Source organism: Fukomys damarensis, unplaced genomic scaffold (genome assembly GCF_012274545.1).
Source record: "Fukomys damarensis isolate Sample0158 unplaced genomic scaffold, DMR_v1.0_HiC HiC_scaffold_34, whole genome shotgun sequence".
Taxonomy (NCBI): Eukaryota; Metazoa; Chordata; class Mammalia; order Rodentia; family Bathyergidae; genus Fukomys; species Fukomys damarensis.
Genome location: NW_022900946.1, coordinates 6704035 through 6721165, shown reverse-complemented (window position 1 = coordinate 6721165; position 17131 = coordinate 6704035). Strand labels below are relative to the sequence as shown.

General features: G+C 45.2%; 1 protein-coding gene across 11 annotated transcripts in view; it reads left to right on the top strand.

Moving 5' to 3' along the window:
* Tmem159 (transmembrane protein 159) overlaps nt 1-17101 on the top strand; it is a 97494-nt gene extending 80393 nt beyond the window's left edge. Inside the window, exons 1-7 of one of the 11 annotated variants that reach the window (XR_004515195.1) lie at nt 1242-1326; nt 3942-4141; nt 9127-9295; nt 9734-9872; nt 11347-11400; nt 12039-12950; nt 13708-13777. Coding sequence is in view for 10 of the 11 variants with exons in the window: in XM_033758512.1 (XP_033614403.1) it covers nt 4046-4141; nt 9127-9295; nt 9734-9872; nt 11347-11400; nt 13708-13789 (540 nt within the window). In the remaining variant the exon portion in view is untranslated. The other 10 variants (XM_033758514.1, XM_033758517.1, XM_010607881.2 and 7 more) reach the window with 10 other exon arrangements.
* Nucleotides 17102-17131: the final 30 nt, after the last annotated feature.

Below are 17131 nucleotides of genomic sequence, written 5' to 3'. Positions count from 1 at the left end.
ACACACACACACACACACACACACACACACACACACACAACCAACTGAAGCCGGTTTAGCTTTCACGGCAACACTCTGGGAGTAACACAGCGCTTTAGTCTAAGGAAAACAAAACATTTCCCTAGGTGGGGAAATCATCATATTACAACTGAAAAGTGTAAAGTGCATGAAGGCAAGATTCCCTGAAATTTAAGAATTTAGACACAGATACTTATCTATCCATGTTGTCCCATCTCCTTCACTAGCTCGTTCTTTTTTTGCAAAGGAGAGGACTTAGAGTAGGGTTCATAATTATCGTCATTATCACCAAGCTTATTTCTGTATCCACCAACCTGATTATTTCTAGAAATATAAGGTGGCAGAAGCAATAACATCGAACATTTCTGAGCCTCTACCGTGCTCAAATACAGTGGGTGCTATATGTTCTTTACAGCCATTGTCCCAGCCTTCACTATAACCCTGTGACTTCTCTCTTTGCCTATGGACTTACTGTCTAGGTCGCTATGGACACAGGCTTCAGAAGAGAAGTAAATCAACACAGGTCCCTCACGCAAAGAGCCTGAGAACTGTTTAGGAGCACACCAGTGCCTGGGCATTATAACCATGCTCGGCGAGGTATCTCTGCCAAGGCCATAGAGCAGGGACCAGAGCCTGGGACTGAATGCTGGGCCGCAGCTCATTGTCTTTACCTGTTTGCCGGATGGCAGTGGTTTTCGACCCAGAAGAACACTTCCCCAGGGAACACTTGGCATTGTTTAGGCGACATTTTCGTTGTCACAACTGAGGAGGGGTCCACTGGTAGAGGCCACATATCCTGATAAACATTCCACAGTCACAGAAGCCCCGAAACAGAATTCTCCTACCCAAAGTGCCAACTGCGCTGCTGTTGAGAAATCCTGCTCCTCTGACTTGGATTTGAGGCTTGGAAAGCGCTCCCACTCTGACTGGATCCTTGTGAACTGACGGACTTGCATTGTTCCTCAATTTTTTCATCTGCATAACGGAAATAATCTAATTCTTCTCTCATAGCTGCTGACATTTGCACTTGAGGAGTTACGGTTAAAGCATCCCTGTCAAGGTGGTAGCATATCACTTGTGCTTCTTGGGCTCCAGAGAAGCTTCCAGAAGGGTTGAGTCTGGGTGCTTAGGAGGGAAAACCCTAAGTTCTTTCACAAGCTCAGGTGGCCGAGAACTTTCACTCCAAGACATGGGTATAGGATGGGTCACTCTCTCTTGGGTGGAGGAAGCGGCCAGGCCTCCGCCCTGCGCGGGCTCCTTCCTCCTTCGCCCGCACTTACTGCTGGAGCCGCGGGCTGCAGGCGCCAGGTGAGACAGCTGGAAGCCTGCGGATGGGGCATCCGGGCACCCCTAGCCCTTGCTCGCACGGCGGGGCGGAGGGGGGAGTAGACAGCGCAGTCTCATCCCACGCCCGCTCGCCTCTGTCCCGGGCTGGTGGCACGGGTATCTCGTGCCTGTAGTCTCCTTCGCCCGCACTTACTGCTGGAGCCGCGGGCTGCAGGCGCCAGGTGAGACAGCTGGAAGCCTGCGGATGGGGCATCCGGGCACCCCTAGCCCTTGCTCGCACGGCGGGGCGGAGGGGGGAGTAGACAGCGCAGTCTCATCCCACGCCCGCTCGCCTCTGTCCCGGGCTGGTGGCACGGGTATCTCGTGCCTGTAGTCATTGCGTCTGAGCTGGGAGCTCACCGGGAGCCCGGACCCACGCCTCCGAAAACCACTCACCCACCCACCCACCTCGCCGCCGCCCGCCAGATTTGCTAAGAGGGCTACGCCCCCCGCAGGCCCTTCCCCACCCTGGGACCCTGGTAGGGGAAGCGTCGGGTGCCCCTTCGACATCCAGCCCTCCTCCTGCCCCTCCTAGCGCTCCCTCCTCTGTCAATGCGGGGAGAGCCGCTGCCAGCACCAAAGGGAGTGCTTTCCAAAACAGTGACGTGACAGGCGCCCTACTCCCCCAACCCAGGTCCCAGTTTCTCCTGTGTCCCACTCCGGCCTCCAGGTTGCCAGGGTTATGCTGGGTCCTGCGGGAAAGCGGCGACCTCGCCCCATCTCGGCTCCCACCCGGAAACGCGACCCTTCCTGGTCCCGCGTGGAACCATTGGGAGGCTGTTTGCTCGCAGAGGCGCGACGGTGGGAAAGCCGGGGCCTTCACTTAGAGCCTTGGAAGGTGCAGAACCAGTTGGCTGGGGGTGCCCTGGCTCCGCTCCCAAACGTGAAGGAGGCGGGGCTTGCCTGCTTTCCGGGCCGCTCCCAGAGGCCCTGCCCAGGAACGGGTGACAAAAAGAGTTTGGGAGTTGGTTTGGTAACAAGTGGATGTATTTGGTGTCTGTGGCTTTTGGCCTCCCTGCACTCACCGCTAACGGACTCCTCACACCAGTCTGGGAAGCACTTGCGTTTCCCAGGCCAAAAGAGACCTGTAAGGGGCTACCGGACTGTTTTCTGCCAGCTGTAGATCAGAGAAGAAATTAGGAGAATTGAGTCAAGATATATGACACCTGCAGGTTTGAAGACAGAATATGGGGTGGAGGGGTTACTCCTCTTGTCCAAAGGACTCTCTAGCTGAGGCAATTAAAATATATTTTAATGTGCATAGCAAATTCTGTGTATTTTAGTATAAAATACCCCCAACTCACTTAATGAGACTGTGAGATATCTATTATGGTAAATAAATGCTAGGCTCTTGCAGTTTATTTTGGCCATGGTGACAGAGTCTGGTAGGCATCTGTATTATAGGTCAGAAGATTAGCTGTAAGGCAGAAATGGAAAAGAGATCTATGTGTTCTGCCAGACAGTTGTTCTGGGAAATGTAAAATAAGAATGATAGTTGAAAACTCAGTGTTAAAAACATGTCTTGAAGGAAGTGAGGGGATGGGATGTAAGAAGAATTAAGATGTGTTATGTGCATTATGTACATAACCATTATGTACAGCAAACATGTATTCATAAAAATTAAAAACAAAAGTATCTAACAAAATGGCTTTTAGTAAAAATAAAAATATGGCCGGGCATGGTGGCACACGCCTGTAATCCGAGCACTCGGGAGGCTGAGGCAGGAGGATGCTGTGAGTTCGAGACCAGCCTGAACTATGTAGTGAATTCCAGGTCAGTCTCAACTACATAGTGAGACCCTGTCTCAAAAAACCCAAAATAAATAAATAAATAAAATAAAAATTATGTGAGATTAGGACACTCCCGGAAATTCCAGGCTGCTTGGTTACAGCATGTGATAAGATCTGTCCCTGAGGCAGGCTGTTAGGGGGAGGATGTAAATAGGGAATGATTTGCGGCACAGTGTAACTGGGAGACAAATGAAGAAAGAAATCAGCAAAGGTCACTGTTGTACAAGAAAGGGAGAGAGAAAATATAGTGGAATTTCAAATATTGTTTCAGCTTTCTTGGTTTCTGTTTATTATTTTCAGCATTTTGTCAGGCTAAGTAAACTCAGAGATAATAAATACCATCCATATTTTGTTATGTCCCTCTACATTGTTTGCCATGTATACATAAATATATGTGTACGTAACAAAATGAAAAATTTGTAATCTTTTTTTAAAAATGTATACACATCTTTTCATGTCACCAAGTACGCATTCATTTAATGATTGTGAATTTATTATTATTTAACCAGTTTCCCATTGATGGACAGTTGGTTTCTTCCCAGTGTTTTGCTAGTCGTTAGTGTTCTCTCCCAGGAATGTGAAACACATCTTTCAGATACTTTTTGATCTTTCTTTTTGATTTTTTTCTTCAGATTCCTATAAAATAAACTGTTGTATTGAAGTGTGCACAATTTGAAATTTTGACAAATATTGCCAAATTGTCCTCCATCTGGATACCTAGCGTCAATAGGATGGGATATTCTGAGCTCTTATTGAAGTAGGTGGATAGGGACCACTAATGATTTAAGAAACTTTTGTTTCTTCCAGTGACAGCAAGAGACTGGGAAACATGAGAGATTGGACTTTGTACTACACCAGAGAACTTGCTGGTAGGAGAATTAACCCCTACAGAGATTAAAGTGAGTTTCAAGATGGCCAAAGAAGAGCCCCCAAGTGTCTCAGAGGACTTACAGAACCTCCGGAGGAAGATGTCTTTGCTGATAAAGTCCTTTCAGAATAACTCAAAGGTTGGTTTTCAATTACTATGTATAAAAAAATTCCAAATTAACTTTCACCTAAACAAGACAGAAAAATACTTAAGCAGAAAAAAGTTGGAGGAAAGTCAGGAATATTTTAGCTCACTACTCTGCCATGCCTAAATTGTGATCTTCCTGTTCCTTTCCTATATCACTACTAGATCATCAGCCCTCACATCCATATTCTAGGCAATAACCATCGCTCGTGTAAGTGACTTCCTGGAAGTCATGCACAACACTTCCAGTTACATCTCATTAGGCCAAAATTTGGTTGAATGACTCTCCTTAGTGGCAAATTGAATTCTTTAGCTGAATTTAGACAGGCTATTCTCACTCTGTGATACAGACACTGTCTTTCTCTGGTTTTGTTGTTAGCGTTGGCTTATCGTTTATCCTGAAAATGAGGGGCCAAAACCTACTTTAAGATTTTAGTCTAGTATTCCAGCAGAAATCCAGTGCCAGTAGAAGTATGACACGAGCCATATATGTAGTACAGTTTTTTCAGTAGTCACATTTAACAAGTAAAAAAGAAATGGGAATTTCAGAATGTATTTTATTTAACATAATATATCCAGAATAATATTATTTCAATGTGTAAGCATTACAAAAAATAGTCATGAGAAAAATTCTTGACATTTTTTTATAATCTTTTTAATAGTGACTCTTTGAAATGCAGTGTATGTTTTATACTTAAAGGACATTAACATTCAAATTAGCCATTTTTCAAGTGTTCAACTGTTTAATGGCAAATTTATCTTTATTGCTTTCTTTATGCTTTTCAGCAGTTTATCAGGGAAAAGAGCTTTCTGAGATAATTCTATTATCATTTTATTATGTGTCTTTCTAGATACAATATGCCCATAGAAATACACATGTACATGGAACAGATGAATAGTCTTGTGATTTTTTTTTTTTTAAGTAGAGCACAGTCCCACTAGGGTCCCCTTGAAGAGATATTTCTTTGAGCTCTAGAACAATACTCTGCAGAGACCTTTTCTGAACTTCCTCTAAAATGTATCTGGCACTCTTTGTGGATTTTCCAAACTATTTTTAAACCAGAAAAACATGTTTCTAGTCAGTTGACTGAGAATCTTGCAGAGGTTCCCCACGTGTACAGTTGACTGTCATAATTTCTGGCAGTTATGTTTATAAATGTCATCACAAACATTGCAAGAAGAAATGCCAAACCATTGCTCTGGGTGAAGTACAGACTTCAATTTCTTTGAGATTCTGGACAAGTTTCTGTTAACTGATCAACATATAACCTTGTTTTATGTGTATTTCTCTTTAAAGACATTTCAGTATACTGTGTATTGTTTATCATTAGTATCAAACTCAGAGCCGAGAGCACTGGAACTCATGTCTTAACAAACGTGCATGTTGTAATATGTCTATTTTCTCCATAAAGCATAAAGCCTTCTTATGAACACTAAAGAGCACTTCAGCACAACATTTTGGGGGCCACCTAAACAATGAAATCCCAATCAAAAGCACAAAAATGAAAAGTATAATACCAAATATAGTGCTATAGTTTAGATCCAGGGTGTCTGACCTTTTGGCTTACCTGGGCTGCATTAAGTGAAGAGGAATTGTTTGGGGCCACATATAAAGTATATAATAGAGTTAATATATATGAGTAACTAAACTTCCTTTATATCTTTAAAATTTTTAGTTATAACTTTAAAAAAGGGCAAGCAGCCTGTAGGGTTCAGGCTGGACACACCTGTGTTAAAGGCTTAGTACCCAGGGTAGTACTATTAGGAGGTTGTGGGACCCTCAGGATGTGAGGCCTAGTGGGAGGAAGTTTGGTCATTGCAGGAGGAGCGTGTTCTTGAAGAGGATTATAGGACTCCAGCCCCCTCCTCACTCTCTCTTGCTTCATCTCGAGACACCAAAGAATTTGCCTGGTTCCTGAGTAGCTCCAGGTAGAGCTACTCTCTACATGACCCCTATGTTGAAACTCTAATGCTGAGATGTGTATTTATAATTAAATCATCTTTGTCTAATCTTGGGCAAGTCAGTTGAGTTCATTGAACTTTCATCTCTTATTTTCTAGAGTAAGCAGTGCCAGGCCCATAGCCATGTTGTATGGACTATCTGAGATGCCTGGGCCTAGCCTGGCATCCCCGGGTTATTCAGAGCAGTACTATACCTGTAGTCTAGGTAGGAAGTTCATTCTGCCTCCAGGGTGGGGATGGAAAATTACAGAGCATGTTACTGCAAAATAAGCTCTCCCTCTTTTCCTCCTCCCTTTGTGTCCTGTCTGTTACCATAAGAATGAAAATTGGATTGTAATATTTTAACATCCTGGACTTAGATAATGCTGTCTCACAGCCTGGTGGGGAGAATTATAAGAGGAAATGCATGGAAAGCACTCAAAACAGTGCCTGGCACCTACCTACCTACTACTACGTATTTAAAGGAGATTCTCTGATAGTGTTAGGCCTGGCTGAACAGGGCCTTTCCCTTCCAGGAGAGACGGGCTGAGCAGGCGATTCTTCCTGGGAAACAGCAGTTGCTGGGCTTTACTGTTTGAATCTTAAAATGATCTTTCTGCATATATGAACAATTTTCTTTTGGGGGGGTTTATTGTTGTTGTTTTAGTTGTAGAGTCCAGACTCAGAATAGCCTATGAAAAAGTAGAGCCTCAAGGACTAGAAGTAGAACAGCCTTGCCTTTTTTCTCTTGGACTCCCCGGGCCAAATTATCCCTAAGTCCTATGGATTTTTCTTTTGTCAGTCAAATTCTAGGCTGTATCACCCTGCCTCCTCCCTGTCTTAACATCAGTGTAGCTTTGGCCGTTAGTGAACCTTGCCTGATTTCCTGCAGATCTGCCTGACTACCTCTTGCCCATGAGTACCAGGTTCATCTTTCTTAAACTGCTCCTTCAGTGATGTCTCAGTCCTGATCAAATGCCCCCAGTTTGCTCCCCTTCTCCAAGATAAAGTTTAAATGAATGTTGTCCAGTGGATATAATATGCACGCCATATACATAATTTTAATTTTTTTGAGAGTCACGTTTAAAAACATAAACAAATGAAATTCGTTTAAATAGTATATTTTATTTAACCCAGGATATCCCAAGCACTATAATTTCAGCCTGTAATTAATATAAAAATTATTAATGAGTTATCCAACATTCTTTTAAATCTCAATTCAGATTCTAAATTTCCACTGGAAATATTTTGCTCTCTTGTCAGTCTTTATGTACAGTTTATAAAACTAAATTTGCATGACCAACCTATCTGAAACCTACAAGTTTTCCAGTGACTAAATTGAATGTCAGGCTTTACATTTAAAGTGAATGAAAAATTCTGGCTTTTGGTTACACTGGTCACACTTGGGGTGTCAATGCCCCCTGTGGCTGCTGTGGGGTAGTGCAGGTGTGAACCCTTCAGCCCTGCAGCTGGGCATCCAGACCTTGTCTGCCCCTCCTGCCACACAGGTGTACCTCACGGGCAAGGCCCCCTCACTGTGTGCACTGCCGGGTCCCTTACCTGGGTGCCATCTGCTCCACCGTCATGCTTCCTCAGGCCCTTTTGAGTTTCAGGATCAGAGAGACAGTTGAATGTGTCAGTTGGCATGGGGGGCATTTGCTAAGGATACATGTGGACTAGACCAGGAAAGCAACAAAGGCCTGAGACAGTGCAGAACCCGAGCCCACCTCGCTTCAACCTCCCTCCTGTCTTTGGCATCCTAGTTTAGGAAGAGCTCCCTGGCTCTGATAATAGGAAGTCTGAGCTAGGAAGCCCTAGCTCATGGGTGAGTCTTGGGATGGTCCCCTCTGGCTAAAGAAGCTGAATAACAAAGTCACTGGCAGCTGTTTTCAAAATGGAGAAACAGGAGGTAGTGTGGCCAGTGGGCACTGTGCCATGCTGTGGCATGCCTAGAAGTGCAATTTGTCATGGAGAGATTTCTCCCTAGGAGGTCCCAAGACGGATGCCTGTGGCTCCTGGAATGGCCTTTCCTATTCAAGCAGGGTCAGCCCTACACTTTCGTTGCCATCTCAAACTATAAAACTCTCATGTTCCCACCTTGCCCCCCATTGAATCACTTGGGTGAACTCCTGTCTCTAGGAAGCACCTGAGTTTGGGGAAGTGGCATCTGTCACCACTGCATTTGAATTATATTTTCCTTTCAGTCACTTGGCCTGCAAAGGCCTCAGGAATGAGACACAAGAAGAACCAGTCTGATGGAGGAATGTTTGGGGATAATGGGCCCTTTCAGGGGAACCGGGTCTGTAGTGTGAGTACTGGGAAGAGGAAAGGGGAGGGCTTCAGAAGAAGAAGGGGAGCCCATCCTTGTGGGGCTACCTGGAGCCATTGCTATTTAAAGCCACTCCCCTTCCACTGAGTCAGACCCCCAAATCCCTATTTATTAAAGCAGTGTATGCTTATAGTCAAGGTTAGAAATAAAAGCATTTTTACAGCCTTAGCATTGAATGCCTAGACTTTGTCACTTGGAAGCTGGTCACCTCCAGATAAGTCATTTAGTCCGCTGCATCTCAAACTCTAATGTTGAAAAAGCAGACTGGATGCAGCAGGTATGGGCTAAGGCCTGATGTTCTGCATCTCTATTAAGCTCCTCTGTGATGCTGAGTAGCTAGAATTTAACCTCTCCACTATGAGAGCCACTCCTCACTCTGAGAGCCTCAGCTGTGAAACAGGAAACAAACTGCACCTACATCTCATCATTGCACGTAGCTGAGGATGCCTTCACAGAGGGCATGTGTGAGGCTGGCATTATAACTGTGTTTCCTCCTCTCACAAGACCTGACTTTAGGCGGGGACTTCAAATTTGCGCCTGACACAGAGCCACCTTACACTGCTGCCGGTATGGACTCGTGTTTGGAATGAGGCCTCACCTATAAGCCTTCCAACTTGATGACCTCTGGTTGTCCTTCCCTCCATTTGGATGGATTCATTCCCTGGGTCAGGCATGGCACTCAGACCTGGTTCTTTGTCCCTTGCCGGCAGGTGGTTGCCTTCACAAAGTCTCCAGTGGGTCAGTACTTGGACAGGCATCCTTTCCTCGCCCTCTCCATGCTGGTGTTCATGGCCTTGTCTGCTGTCCCCGTTGGGCTCTTCGGGCTCGTCGTGGTGCTCAGCTCCTTGGCTGCTCTTGTGGGAGTCCTGTTACTGGAAGGTATCCTGCTCTGTTACTGGACACTGACTTATCGGGAAGACAGCCCGGGCATCTGCCATTCTTGTCAGAGGTTCCCGTTTCCAAAAGCAAGCAGCTTGTCAGAGCAGTTTAAACATGGGCTCTAGAGTCTGCATCAGCAAAGCACCTCCACTGGTATGGTTTTGGATGAGGTTTTTCTTTGCTGAGGCTCGACCTGTTCTATGGGTAACAAAAATGAACAAAGAGACCTAAGTAATATAATGTGGGAGCACTGGGGACTAGAAGCACCTGGAGGGCCGGCTGGTTACACACCCAAGTCAAATGGTACCACGAACTCTGGATTTTTATGGAAATCTTACTTAAAAATTTGAACTGTCATTATGTTGGACGTACGAGCCCAGTGTCTGCCTGTTTTGAACCAGGTTTAGATGATCGCTTCTCCCAATCGTGTTCTCCTAGGACTGGTCATTTCCGTGGGTGGCATTACACTGCTTTGTGTCCTCTGTGGCTTGGTCTTCATATCACTTGCCCTGTCAGGGGCAGTCATCGTGTCCTATGTGGTGGTCTCCAGCCTCATCAACTACTGGTTTTCTTCCAGGTAAATACACATTAATACAAAAATTTAGCCTAGGTCATTTGGGGGGATTTTCTCAGATAACGTACTAGCAGCAGTTGGTGTCTAGAAGGCACATTGTAAAAGGCAGATGTTTCCCATCAAAAACTGTTATTGTATTAATTCCTTTAAAAAGATATTTATTAATTTACAAATATCAGAATAAGGTGTTTGGGGGCAGAGTGTTGGAGAAAGAAGGAGAATAATAGAAGAAATAATCCACCATTCTACCCAGGACGTGCATCCCCCAGAGGGTAAAGGGACCAGGGATCTCCTGTCCCCAAGTCTGTCTTGAGAGTGAGTCTCATGCTTGATCATATGGATTTCATTCCTATCATGTAGCTCCTGAATGCCAGCGACTTCATTCTGGGACTTTTCACTAGTCAGTTTTCCCCATTGCTGGTCACAAGAATTGGAACTCAGAACTTAAGGAAGAGAGGTTTAGTTTAGTTTGTGGTTTGGGGGATTCAGTCCATAGTCAGCTGGCTTCAAGGCAGGAACATCACAGCGGAGGAGCCTGACTGAACAGAGATACTTAGGCCATGACTCCAGACTCCCCCAGGAGCATGTTCTACTCGTCTGCTAGGCATTTCTTAATTCGATGAAGTTGACATAGAAGTATTGGTCACAGCCTTGACTGTGACCTGCTCAAATCAGTGATAAATTCTGGAGGAAACCGGCTGTGTTGAAATCATGGGAGATACTGTGTTTGTCCTCCTAAGGGATTTTTCAGAGATGACTTTCACCCTTGATTTTTGTCCTATGGATCGATTTAAGACTCTTACGTCCCCATGAAGTCCACTCTAGCTCTTGCTCATTCGATAATGGTTGCTGACACCTGTTAGCATTGCTTTGTGCCTGGCTCTCTGCTGAGCACTTTCCAGCCTCCTATCACATCACCTCTACAGCTAGCCCCATTATGTCATCAGGAACATTCATCAAGCCGCAAAGCCAAGAGTGGCCAAGAAGGGACCTGCATCTAGGTCAGTTAATTCTAAAGTCCTCGTGACCAAGATACGAAGTGACTCTTGGCAACTTTGCAGAGCACCAGATGATAGATATTTTCAGCTCTGCTGTCCATGTGGTCCCTGTCACAACTGTTCACATCTGCTGTAGCATGAGCAGACAATAAGCAAATGAACTTGGGAGGCTGTGTTCTAATAAAACTTTATTTATAAAAACAGGGCTATTTGGTTTTGGACCACAGGCCATGGTTTGCCAACCCTTGCTCTAAAAGAGACAATATCTTTGAGGTTTTTTTTTCTTTTACAGATAGCCCTTGAATGTCTTTTCAAAATGTTGTCCTATTGTTATTATATGTTAAAGTGGGTGTAATGTATAAATCGTTCAGAGGTTGTTCTCACAGGATTGCTTAATTGGTAACCCTGGAGTGACTTGATCACTATCAGACTTTGAGGAGATGAAACAGGAAAAACGCTGGTCTGTCTGTCTTTTTCAGGGTGCTGTGTGTAAGCCAAAATCCACCCCCGGCCTGTGAACCCTGCTCTGATAGGTGAGTTCTTTAAAACCACACCATGAGCTGTAGCAAAATCTGAGTGGCTGTTATCAGTGAAGAGACTGATTGACTGAGGAGTTGTACTTCATTTCCCTATAGTCCCCTTCTCTCCCCAGCCCAGGTTGTTCAGGCCCACAGTTCTTACTCATTTTTATTGGAGCAGAGATTCTTGAGCTTTTTGTTCTCAGGATTCATTTCACCCTCTTAAAAAGTATTGAAACATTCAAATTGCTTCTGGTTTTTTTTTTGTGGATTCAGTGTCCAGTAATTACTGTTAGAAATTAGAGCAGAAATGTTAAAACTATTGAACAGTATTGCCCACTGATAGAAAAAAAAAATTAGGCCAGGTCATGGAGCACACCTATAATCCCATCAACTCAAGAGGCTGAGGCAGGAGGATCACTGAAAGTTCCAGGCCAGCTTGGGCTTCATAGTGATACCCAGATTCAAAAAAAAAGGAATAAGTAGGGAGTGGCGGTACATGCCTATAATCCCAGCACAAGGGAGGCTGAGGCAGGAAGATCACTCTGAGTTGGAAGGCAGCATGGACTACTATTGTAGTCAAGGTTTTGGCAAGGGAATACATTTAGTACAGGACACATAATTTATAGGATTATTTTATGATATTTTCCCAGAGAGTCAAATACAGAAGAATGCAAGACATTAGCCACACACTAGAAGCCCCAAAAATACAGCCAAGGGCCTGGATCCCAGCAGTGTCTCACACAAGTCCAGCTGAAGGCTCAGAGCCCATTGGCAGTGCCCTCCATGAGTCCAGCCAGTGGCCCAGAGCCCATGCCAATGTCTCATGCTTGTCTGTATTGAGGATCTGCACCTGGAGGGCCCCAAGGCCAGTAGTGGGAGCCAGAAAACCTGCACTGGTGGGATGAAGGATTTGTACCACCAGGCTGAGGGATCCACACTGGAGCCAGGAAGTGATGCTCATGGTGAAGATCAGAGCTCCCCTGACGAGAACAGCAGCCATTTCCAGTGACAGCGAAACCCTGAGCTCCTGCTCCAACAAGAACAGACAAGTTCTCATCAGGGACCACGATCTTCCCCCCCAGTTCTGTTTTTATGGCCATTGGTAACAATCCTCAGGTGGATCCTCCACGCCCAGTCCACACTGATTCAGTTCAGCCGGGCGTTACAAGTTGCCCGTTAGTTAATCCACCACGACTACATGGTGAGAACCTGTGTCAAAAAGATCAGACGAATGAGAAAACCCAAAATGAAGAAGAAAGGCTTCTTAAATGTTTGTTACCAGGTAGGAATTTAGGTGGCAAGTAATGAAAAAACCCTAAATAGATACTAACCTAATAGGGTTTTCTTTTTATTGCATAGTAAAAAAGTGCCTAGGATTGATACAGCCACTCTGGTATCACCCAGACACCAGAAACCTACCTTTCTGTGCTGCCATACTTAGTGCATTGGTTTACTACCTCATGGCCACAAGATGGCACCGTTTGCACCAGGTGCATTTACGACAGGAAGAAGGGACAGGAAAAACATGTGTTTCACCAATCGAGCCTGACCCTTTTTATCAAGTAAGCAAAATCTTTTCCACGACTTCACCCATTCTCTTCATTCACCAGAACTCTGTCAGGTGCACCTCTAACCCTAGAGTATTCAGCTTCTTCTCTTCTGAAGCATAAACTCAGAAGTGCAAGGAGGCAGGAGTGGGTGTTGAGCTCTGGTGTGTGACACACACAGTCAGCGATGGCAAGGCTATTGGAAACTCAGAGGTTACTTATAGGTCCCATTAATACTGACCGAGGTACCACCCTTCCCACTGCCCTCTAAAACATGCAGTTCCTGGCACTGAAAAATACAGTCTGTGTAATGATCACTCTGTGTTTTTTTGCCCTATACCTTTCGAACTTCCATTGAAGGTGTCAGAAAACTAACTGGAATCAAAAGATGGGGTCTCTGTTGTTTTGGGGGGTGGTGTTTTGTTTTGTTTTGTTTTGGCTGCTTAACTTCCCCGGTGTCAGGTCTCTTCCACTGGTAAAACAGCTGTTGCTTGCCCTTCCTTGTCTGCTGTATTGTTCCAAAGACATGGACATTTGGGGAAAACACAGTGTTCAAATGAGGAGAGAGGAAGGGGGCCATCACCCTGCCCATCATCCGGTCATTTTGACCTCCTATGCCCTCAGCTTCCTCCTCTGTAAAATGGACGTAGCCCTAATCTGGTATGGTTGCAAGAAGCAACCAAAAATAAAGCAGCGAGGAATGTGACCTGCTTAGCTATGGACACACTCAGCATTGACCCTGAACTAACCATTTCATCTTGTCCTCAAACAGACCACCGGCAAAGCAAAACCCCACTGTCGACTGTCAGCTGGCTATGAAGTCTGCAGTCGTCAAAGGGCTCCACCAGGAATGACTGGCTGGATGAGACCAGAGATGTTTTCAGGCTTCTCAGGAAAGCTCCTGGGTCATGCTCACCCCTTGGAACTATGACTGAGACAGGGCCTGGATAGTCCAGCGCTCCTGGGCTGTGTCCTGCAGCTTCTTTGCACTGTAAAATCCTTCAGTGGCCAGCGTGGCCCTCCCCCGCCACTCCTAAGCGTGCAGACTTGACTGCCATGGCAGACTTGTGTCCAAGGTCCCACGGCAACAGTGGTTTGCTTTTGAGGATTTTTAAAATTTTTTTGGAAGTAAGGGAAGCTATTTTTCCCACTCATTTGAAATAAGGGGTGAAAAAAAATCCAAACCAGAACCAGCTCTTCTGCCTTATTCACTATTTATCAGAAAGGACAGCACAATTTGGGAAAAATGGCCTCTCAAAGTTGGATGAGTCCTAATTTAATTTTTGAGTCCAAAAGCTTTTTTTGAAAGCCTTTTTGAAGCATAGTTTCCACTATTACTGTTGAGTGCTATTCAGTGCTGTTGATCTCTTATGTATTTACACTTGATAACTTTTGTACTGATTTAAAGAACTTGTCTTAAGCAGTTGCTTTTAAAAAAAATGTAAAGGACTATAAAACCAGTAAAACATCCTATATGATTTCTACTTCATTGATTTACTCACTGTATCTTACAAAATATTTAGGTAGGTTTCTTCTTCTATACTCTTTGTCCTCCCCAATCCCAACTTCAGATCTTCTGTGTCGAGTTTCCATCACTGTGGCTGTCTTAGCCACTGTGTCACTGATGGACAAAATACCCGACGTTCTCAGCTTTTTGGCTCCCATTTTAGAAGTTTCAGCCCTTGCATGGTGGCAGGGTGTGGGCACGGGGAAGCTGCTTGTGTCATGGCATACAGGAGGCAGAAAAAGTCAAGGGAGGGACTGGAAAAGGCGACAGAGCCCTCTAGGTCAGGCCCGCAGTGAGCCTCCTCTTCTCTCAGACCCCATCTAATGCCAAGGCTGCTGTGATGTCACCATAACCCAGTCACCTCGAAAAAGCCTGGGGTCCAGTGAGACTCTGGGGTCTACCTAGATCTAAACCGTAACAGTGACAAAGTACCTGAGATAAATCAGCCTCATAAGAGAAAGTTCAGTTTGGCTCGTGGGTTCAGAGGTTTTAGTCCATGGTCACAGCCATGTTGACCTGGGCCTCCGGGGGCCCAGCACATCATGGAAGGAGCGTGTGGTACAGGCTGCCTGTTCACCTCGTGGCAACCTGGAAGCAAAAAGAGAGAAAGGGGGCAGGGTCCCAACATCGCCCTTAAGGGCACAACCTCAGTGACCTAACTTACTCCCAACTCTTAAGGTTCACCACCTCCAAGAGGACTCCAGACTGGGGACCACACCTTTAGCACAGGGCCCCCGGGGAACCAGAGAAATCACAGCACGTGACTCCCTTCTCTGTGGATTTCATGGCAGATCCTGGGTAATCTTTTTTTTAATTGCTAGTATCAGACACCAAAGTTGCTTTTTAAAAAGGTGGGGGTGATGGGAGGAGGGATTAGTTTCAAAAAGCCACAAGGGAGATCTTCAGGCCTTCATGGACCCAGTGCTCAGGTGGTCTCCCCTGCTTTTCTCAGTGTGAACTGCTTTTTTCAGGCAGGCCCATGCCAGATGGGGGTCCCAGCAGCCTGAGCTAGCACTCTGAACTTGGAAAGAAACTGGCTCCTTGCCCATAGTACATGTAAATATAATAGGTTTGGCTCTGATTGGCCAGACTATGGTCATACGAGCAACCCCAAGCCAGTCACTGTGGCCAGGAGGGTGGACAGTGCTGGTGGGGCAGGACTAGGCCGTGTGTCCATTCCAGAGCCAGGGGAAGGGATAGGTCAGCTTCACTGAGATGCAGAGATGAGGCTCCCAAAGGAATATCAGAAGAAAAGGAAACAGTGAAAGTGCTTGTTCTGCAAGTGTTCCACAAAGATGGGCACACATTTCTAATAAATTTTAACTTGGTAGATGAATGATGTCTTGCAATATGAGTAGTACATAAAGCCAAATGTCACATGATCACAACTGAGCCAATGGTCCTCGTTACCCCTCTTTCTTCCCCTCCCTCCCTCTCTCTGTGGAATTGTGGGGCGTCATCTCCTAGCAGCAAGAGATTATGGAGGAAGAGAAAAAGGCAGAGGAATCCCCCACTTCCAGTGAGATCAGGGAGATGCGTAAAATGTGGGAAACGGCCAATTTTTCTAGAAAAACACCATCCAAATAGGGCTGTGGCAGTGTAAGCCATGAATGTGTTTAACAACAATGCAATATCGTATTTCCATGAAACACTCAAAAGGAGTCAAAAGTTCCTCGTTAGAGCTCCGTGAAAAGAAAGCATTCCGGAGCCACCCAAGAGATAGCAGTGATTCTAATAGTGATGGCGAAGGTTGTCCTATACGATAACCCTCATCTCTGTGTCCCTCACACCATCCGTGAAAGTTTTCAGCGGTAACTGCAGGCTAGTTTTTTTCTTTATATTTTCTTTATGATTTTGTAGGACAATATTCTATGAATATTTTGGGCTTGTGGAATGAATCATCTGAGTTTCCACTATTTCTTATGGGGAAATGTGCTTTTATATACAAGTGAGTTGGATTACAAGCATGTTTCTGGGATGAATTATGCTCACAAACCAAGGTCTTCCTGTAATTGCTAGGCAGACACAAACAAATCATGCCACTACCCATAATGGGGCATAACGGCTTTAATCTGGTACTGAAACTTCTGCATTTTATGGTATTCTGTGAGAGACTGCTTGGGCCTGCATAAGATGGCTGCCCTCAACCTTAGCCTTTGCCTCGGTGGAAAAATCCCACTAGACTACATACGTGACTTTTGGCAGGTTTAGCCCCTGGGCAAACAGGAAATCTTACAGAAAAAATAGCCCTTTGTGCTAACCACAGGGTCACGGGATCTGGAGCAGGAAGCTGGTGGTATTTCCCTGTCCTACTTGCCCCTAGGGATTGTGAAGTTAAAGATTGCATAGGGTTAATTGTTGATGTACACCTTCCCACTTACCCCTCCCCACATTTGGTAAAATACTGATTGCTGTATGCTGCTAAGTGCTTTGTCCCTTTATGGTTAAATGCTTGAATGACTCATGTGATTGGTAGAAGATTTGTTTGAACTGTCCAATAAGCTTGCTGAACCTTCCCCCTGGGATAACAGTATATAATCGTTTTGCTGAGCCAATAAAGCGCCTTTGATCAGAAACCAGACTTGGGCCGTGTACTCTAACTTCTTAAAGATTTCCTTCACAGACATTCAAGATCGGATCGGCCTCTGATGACCCACGAATAAGAGGCGGCTCTCACCTCCTATTCCCC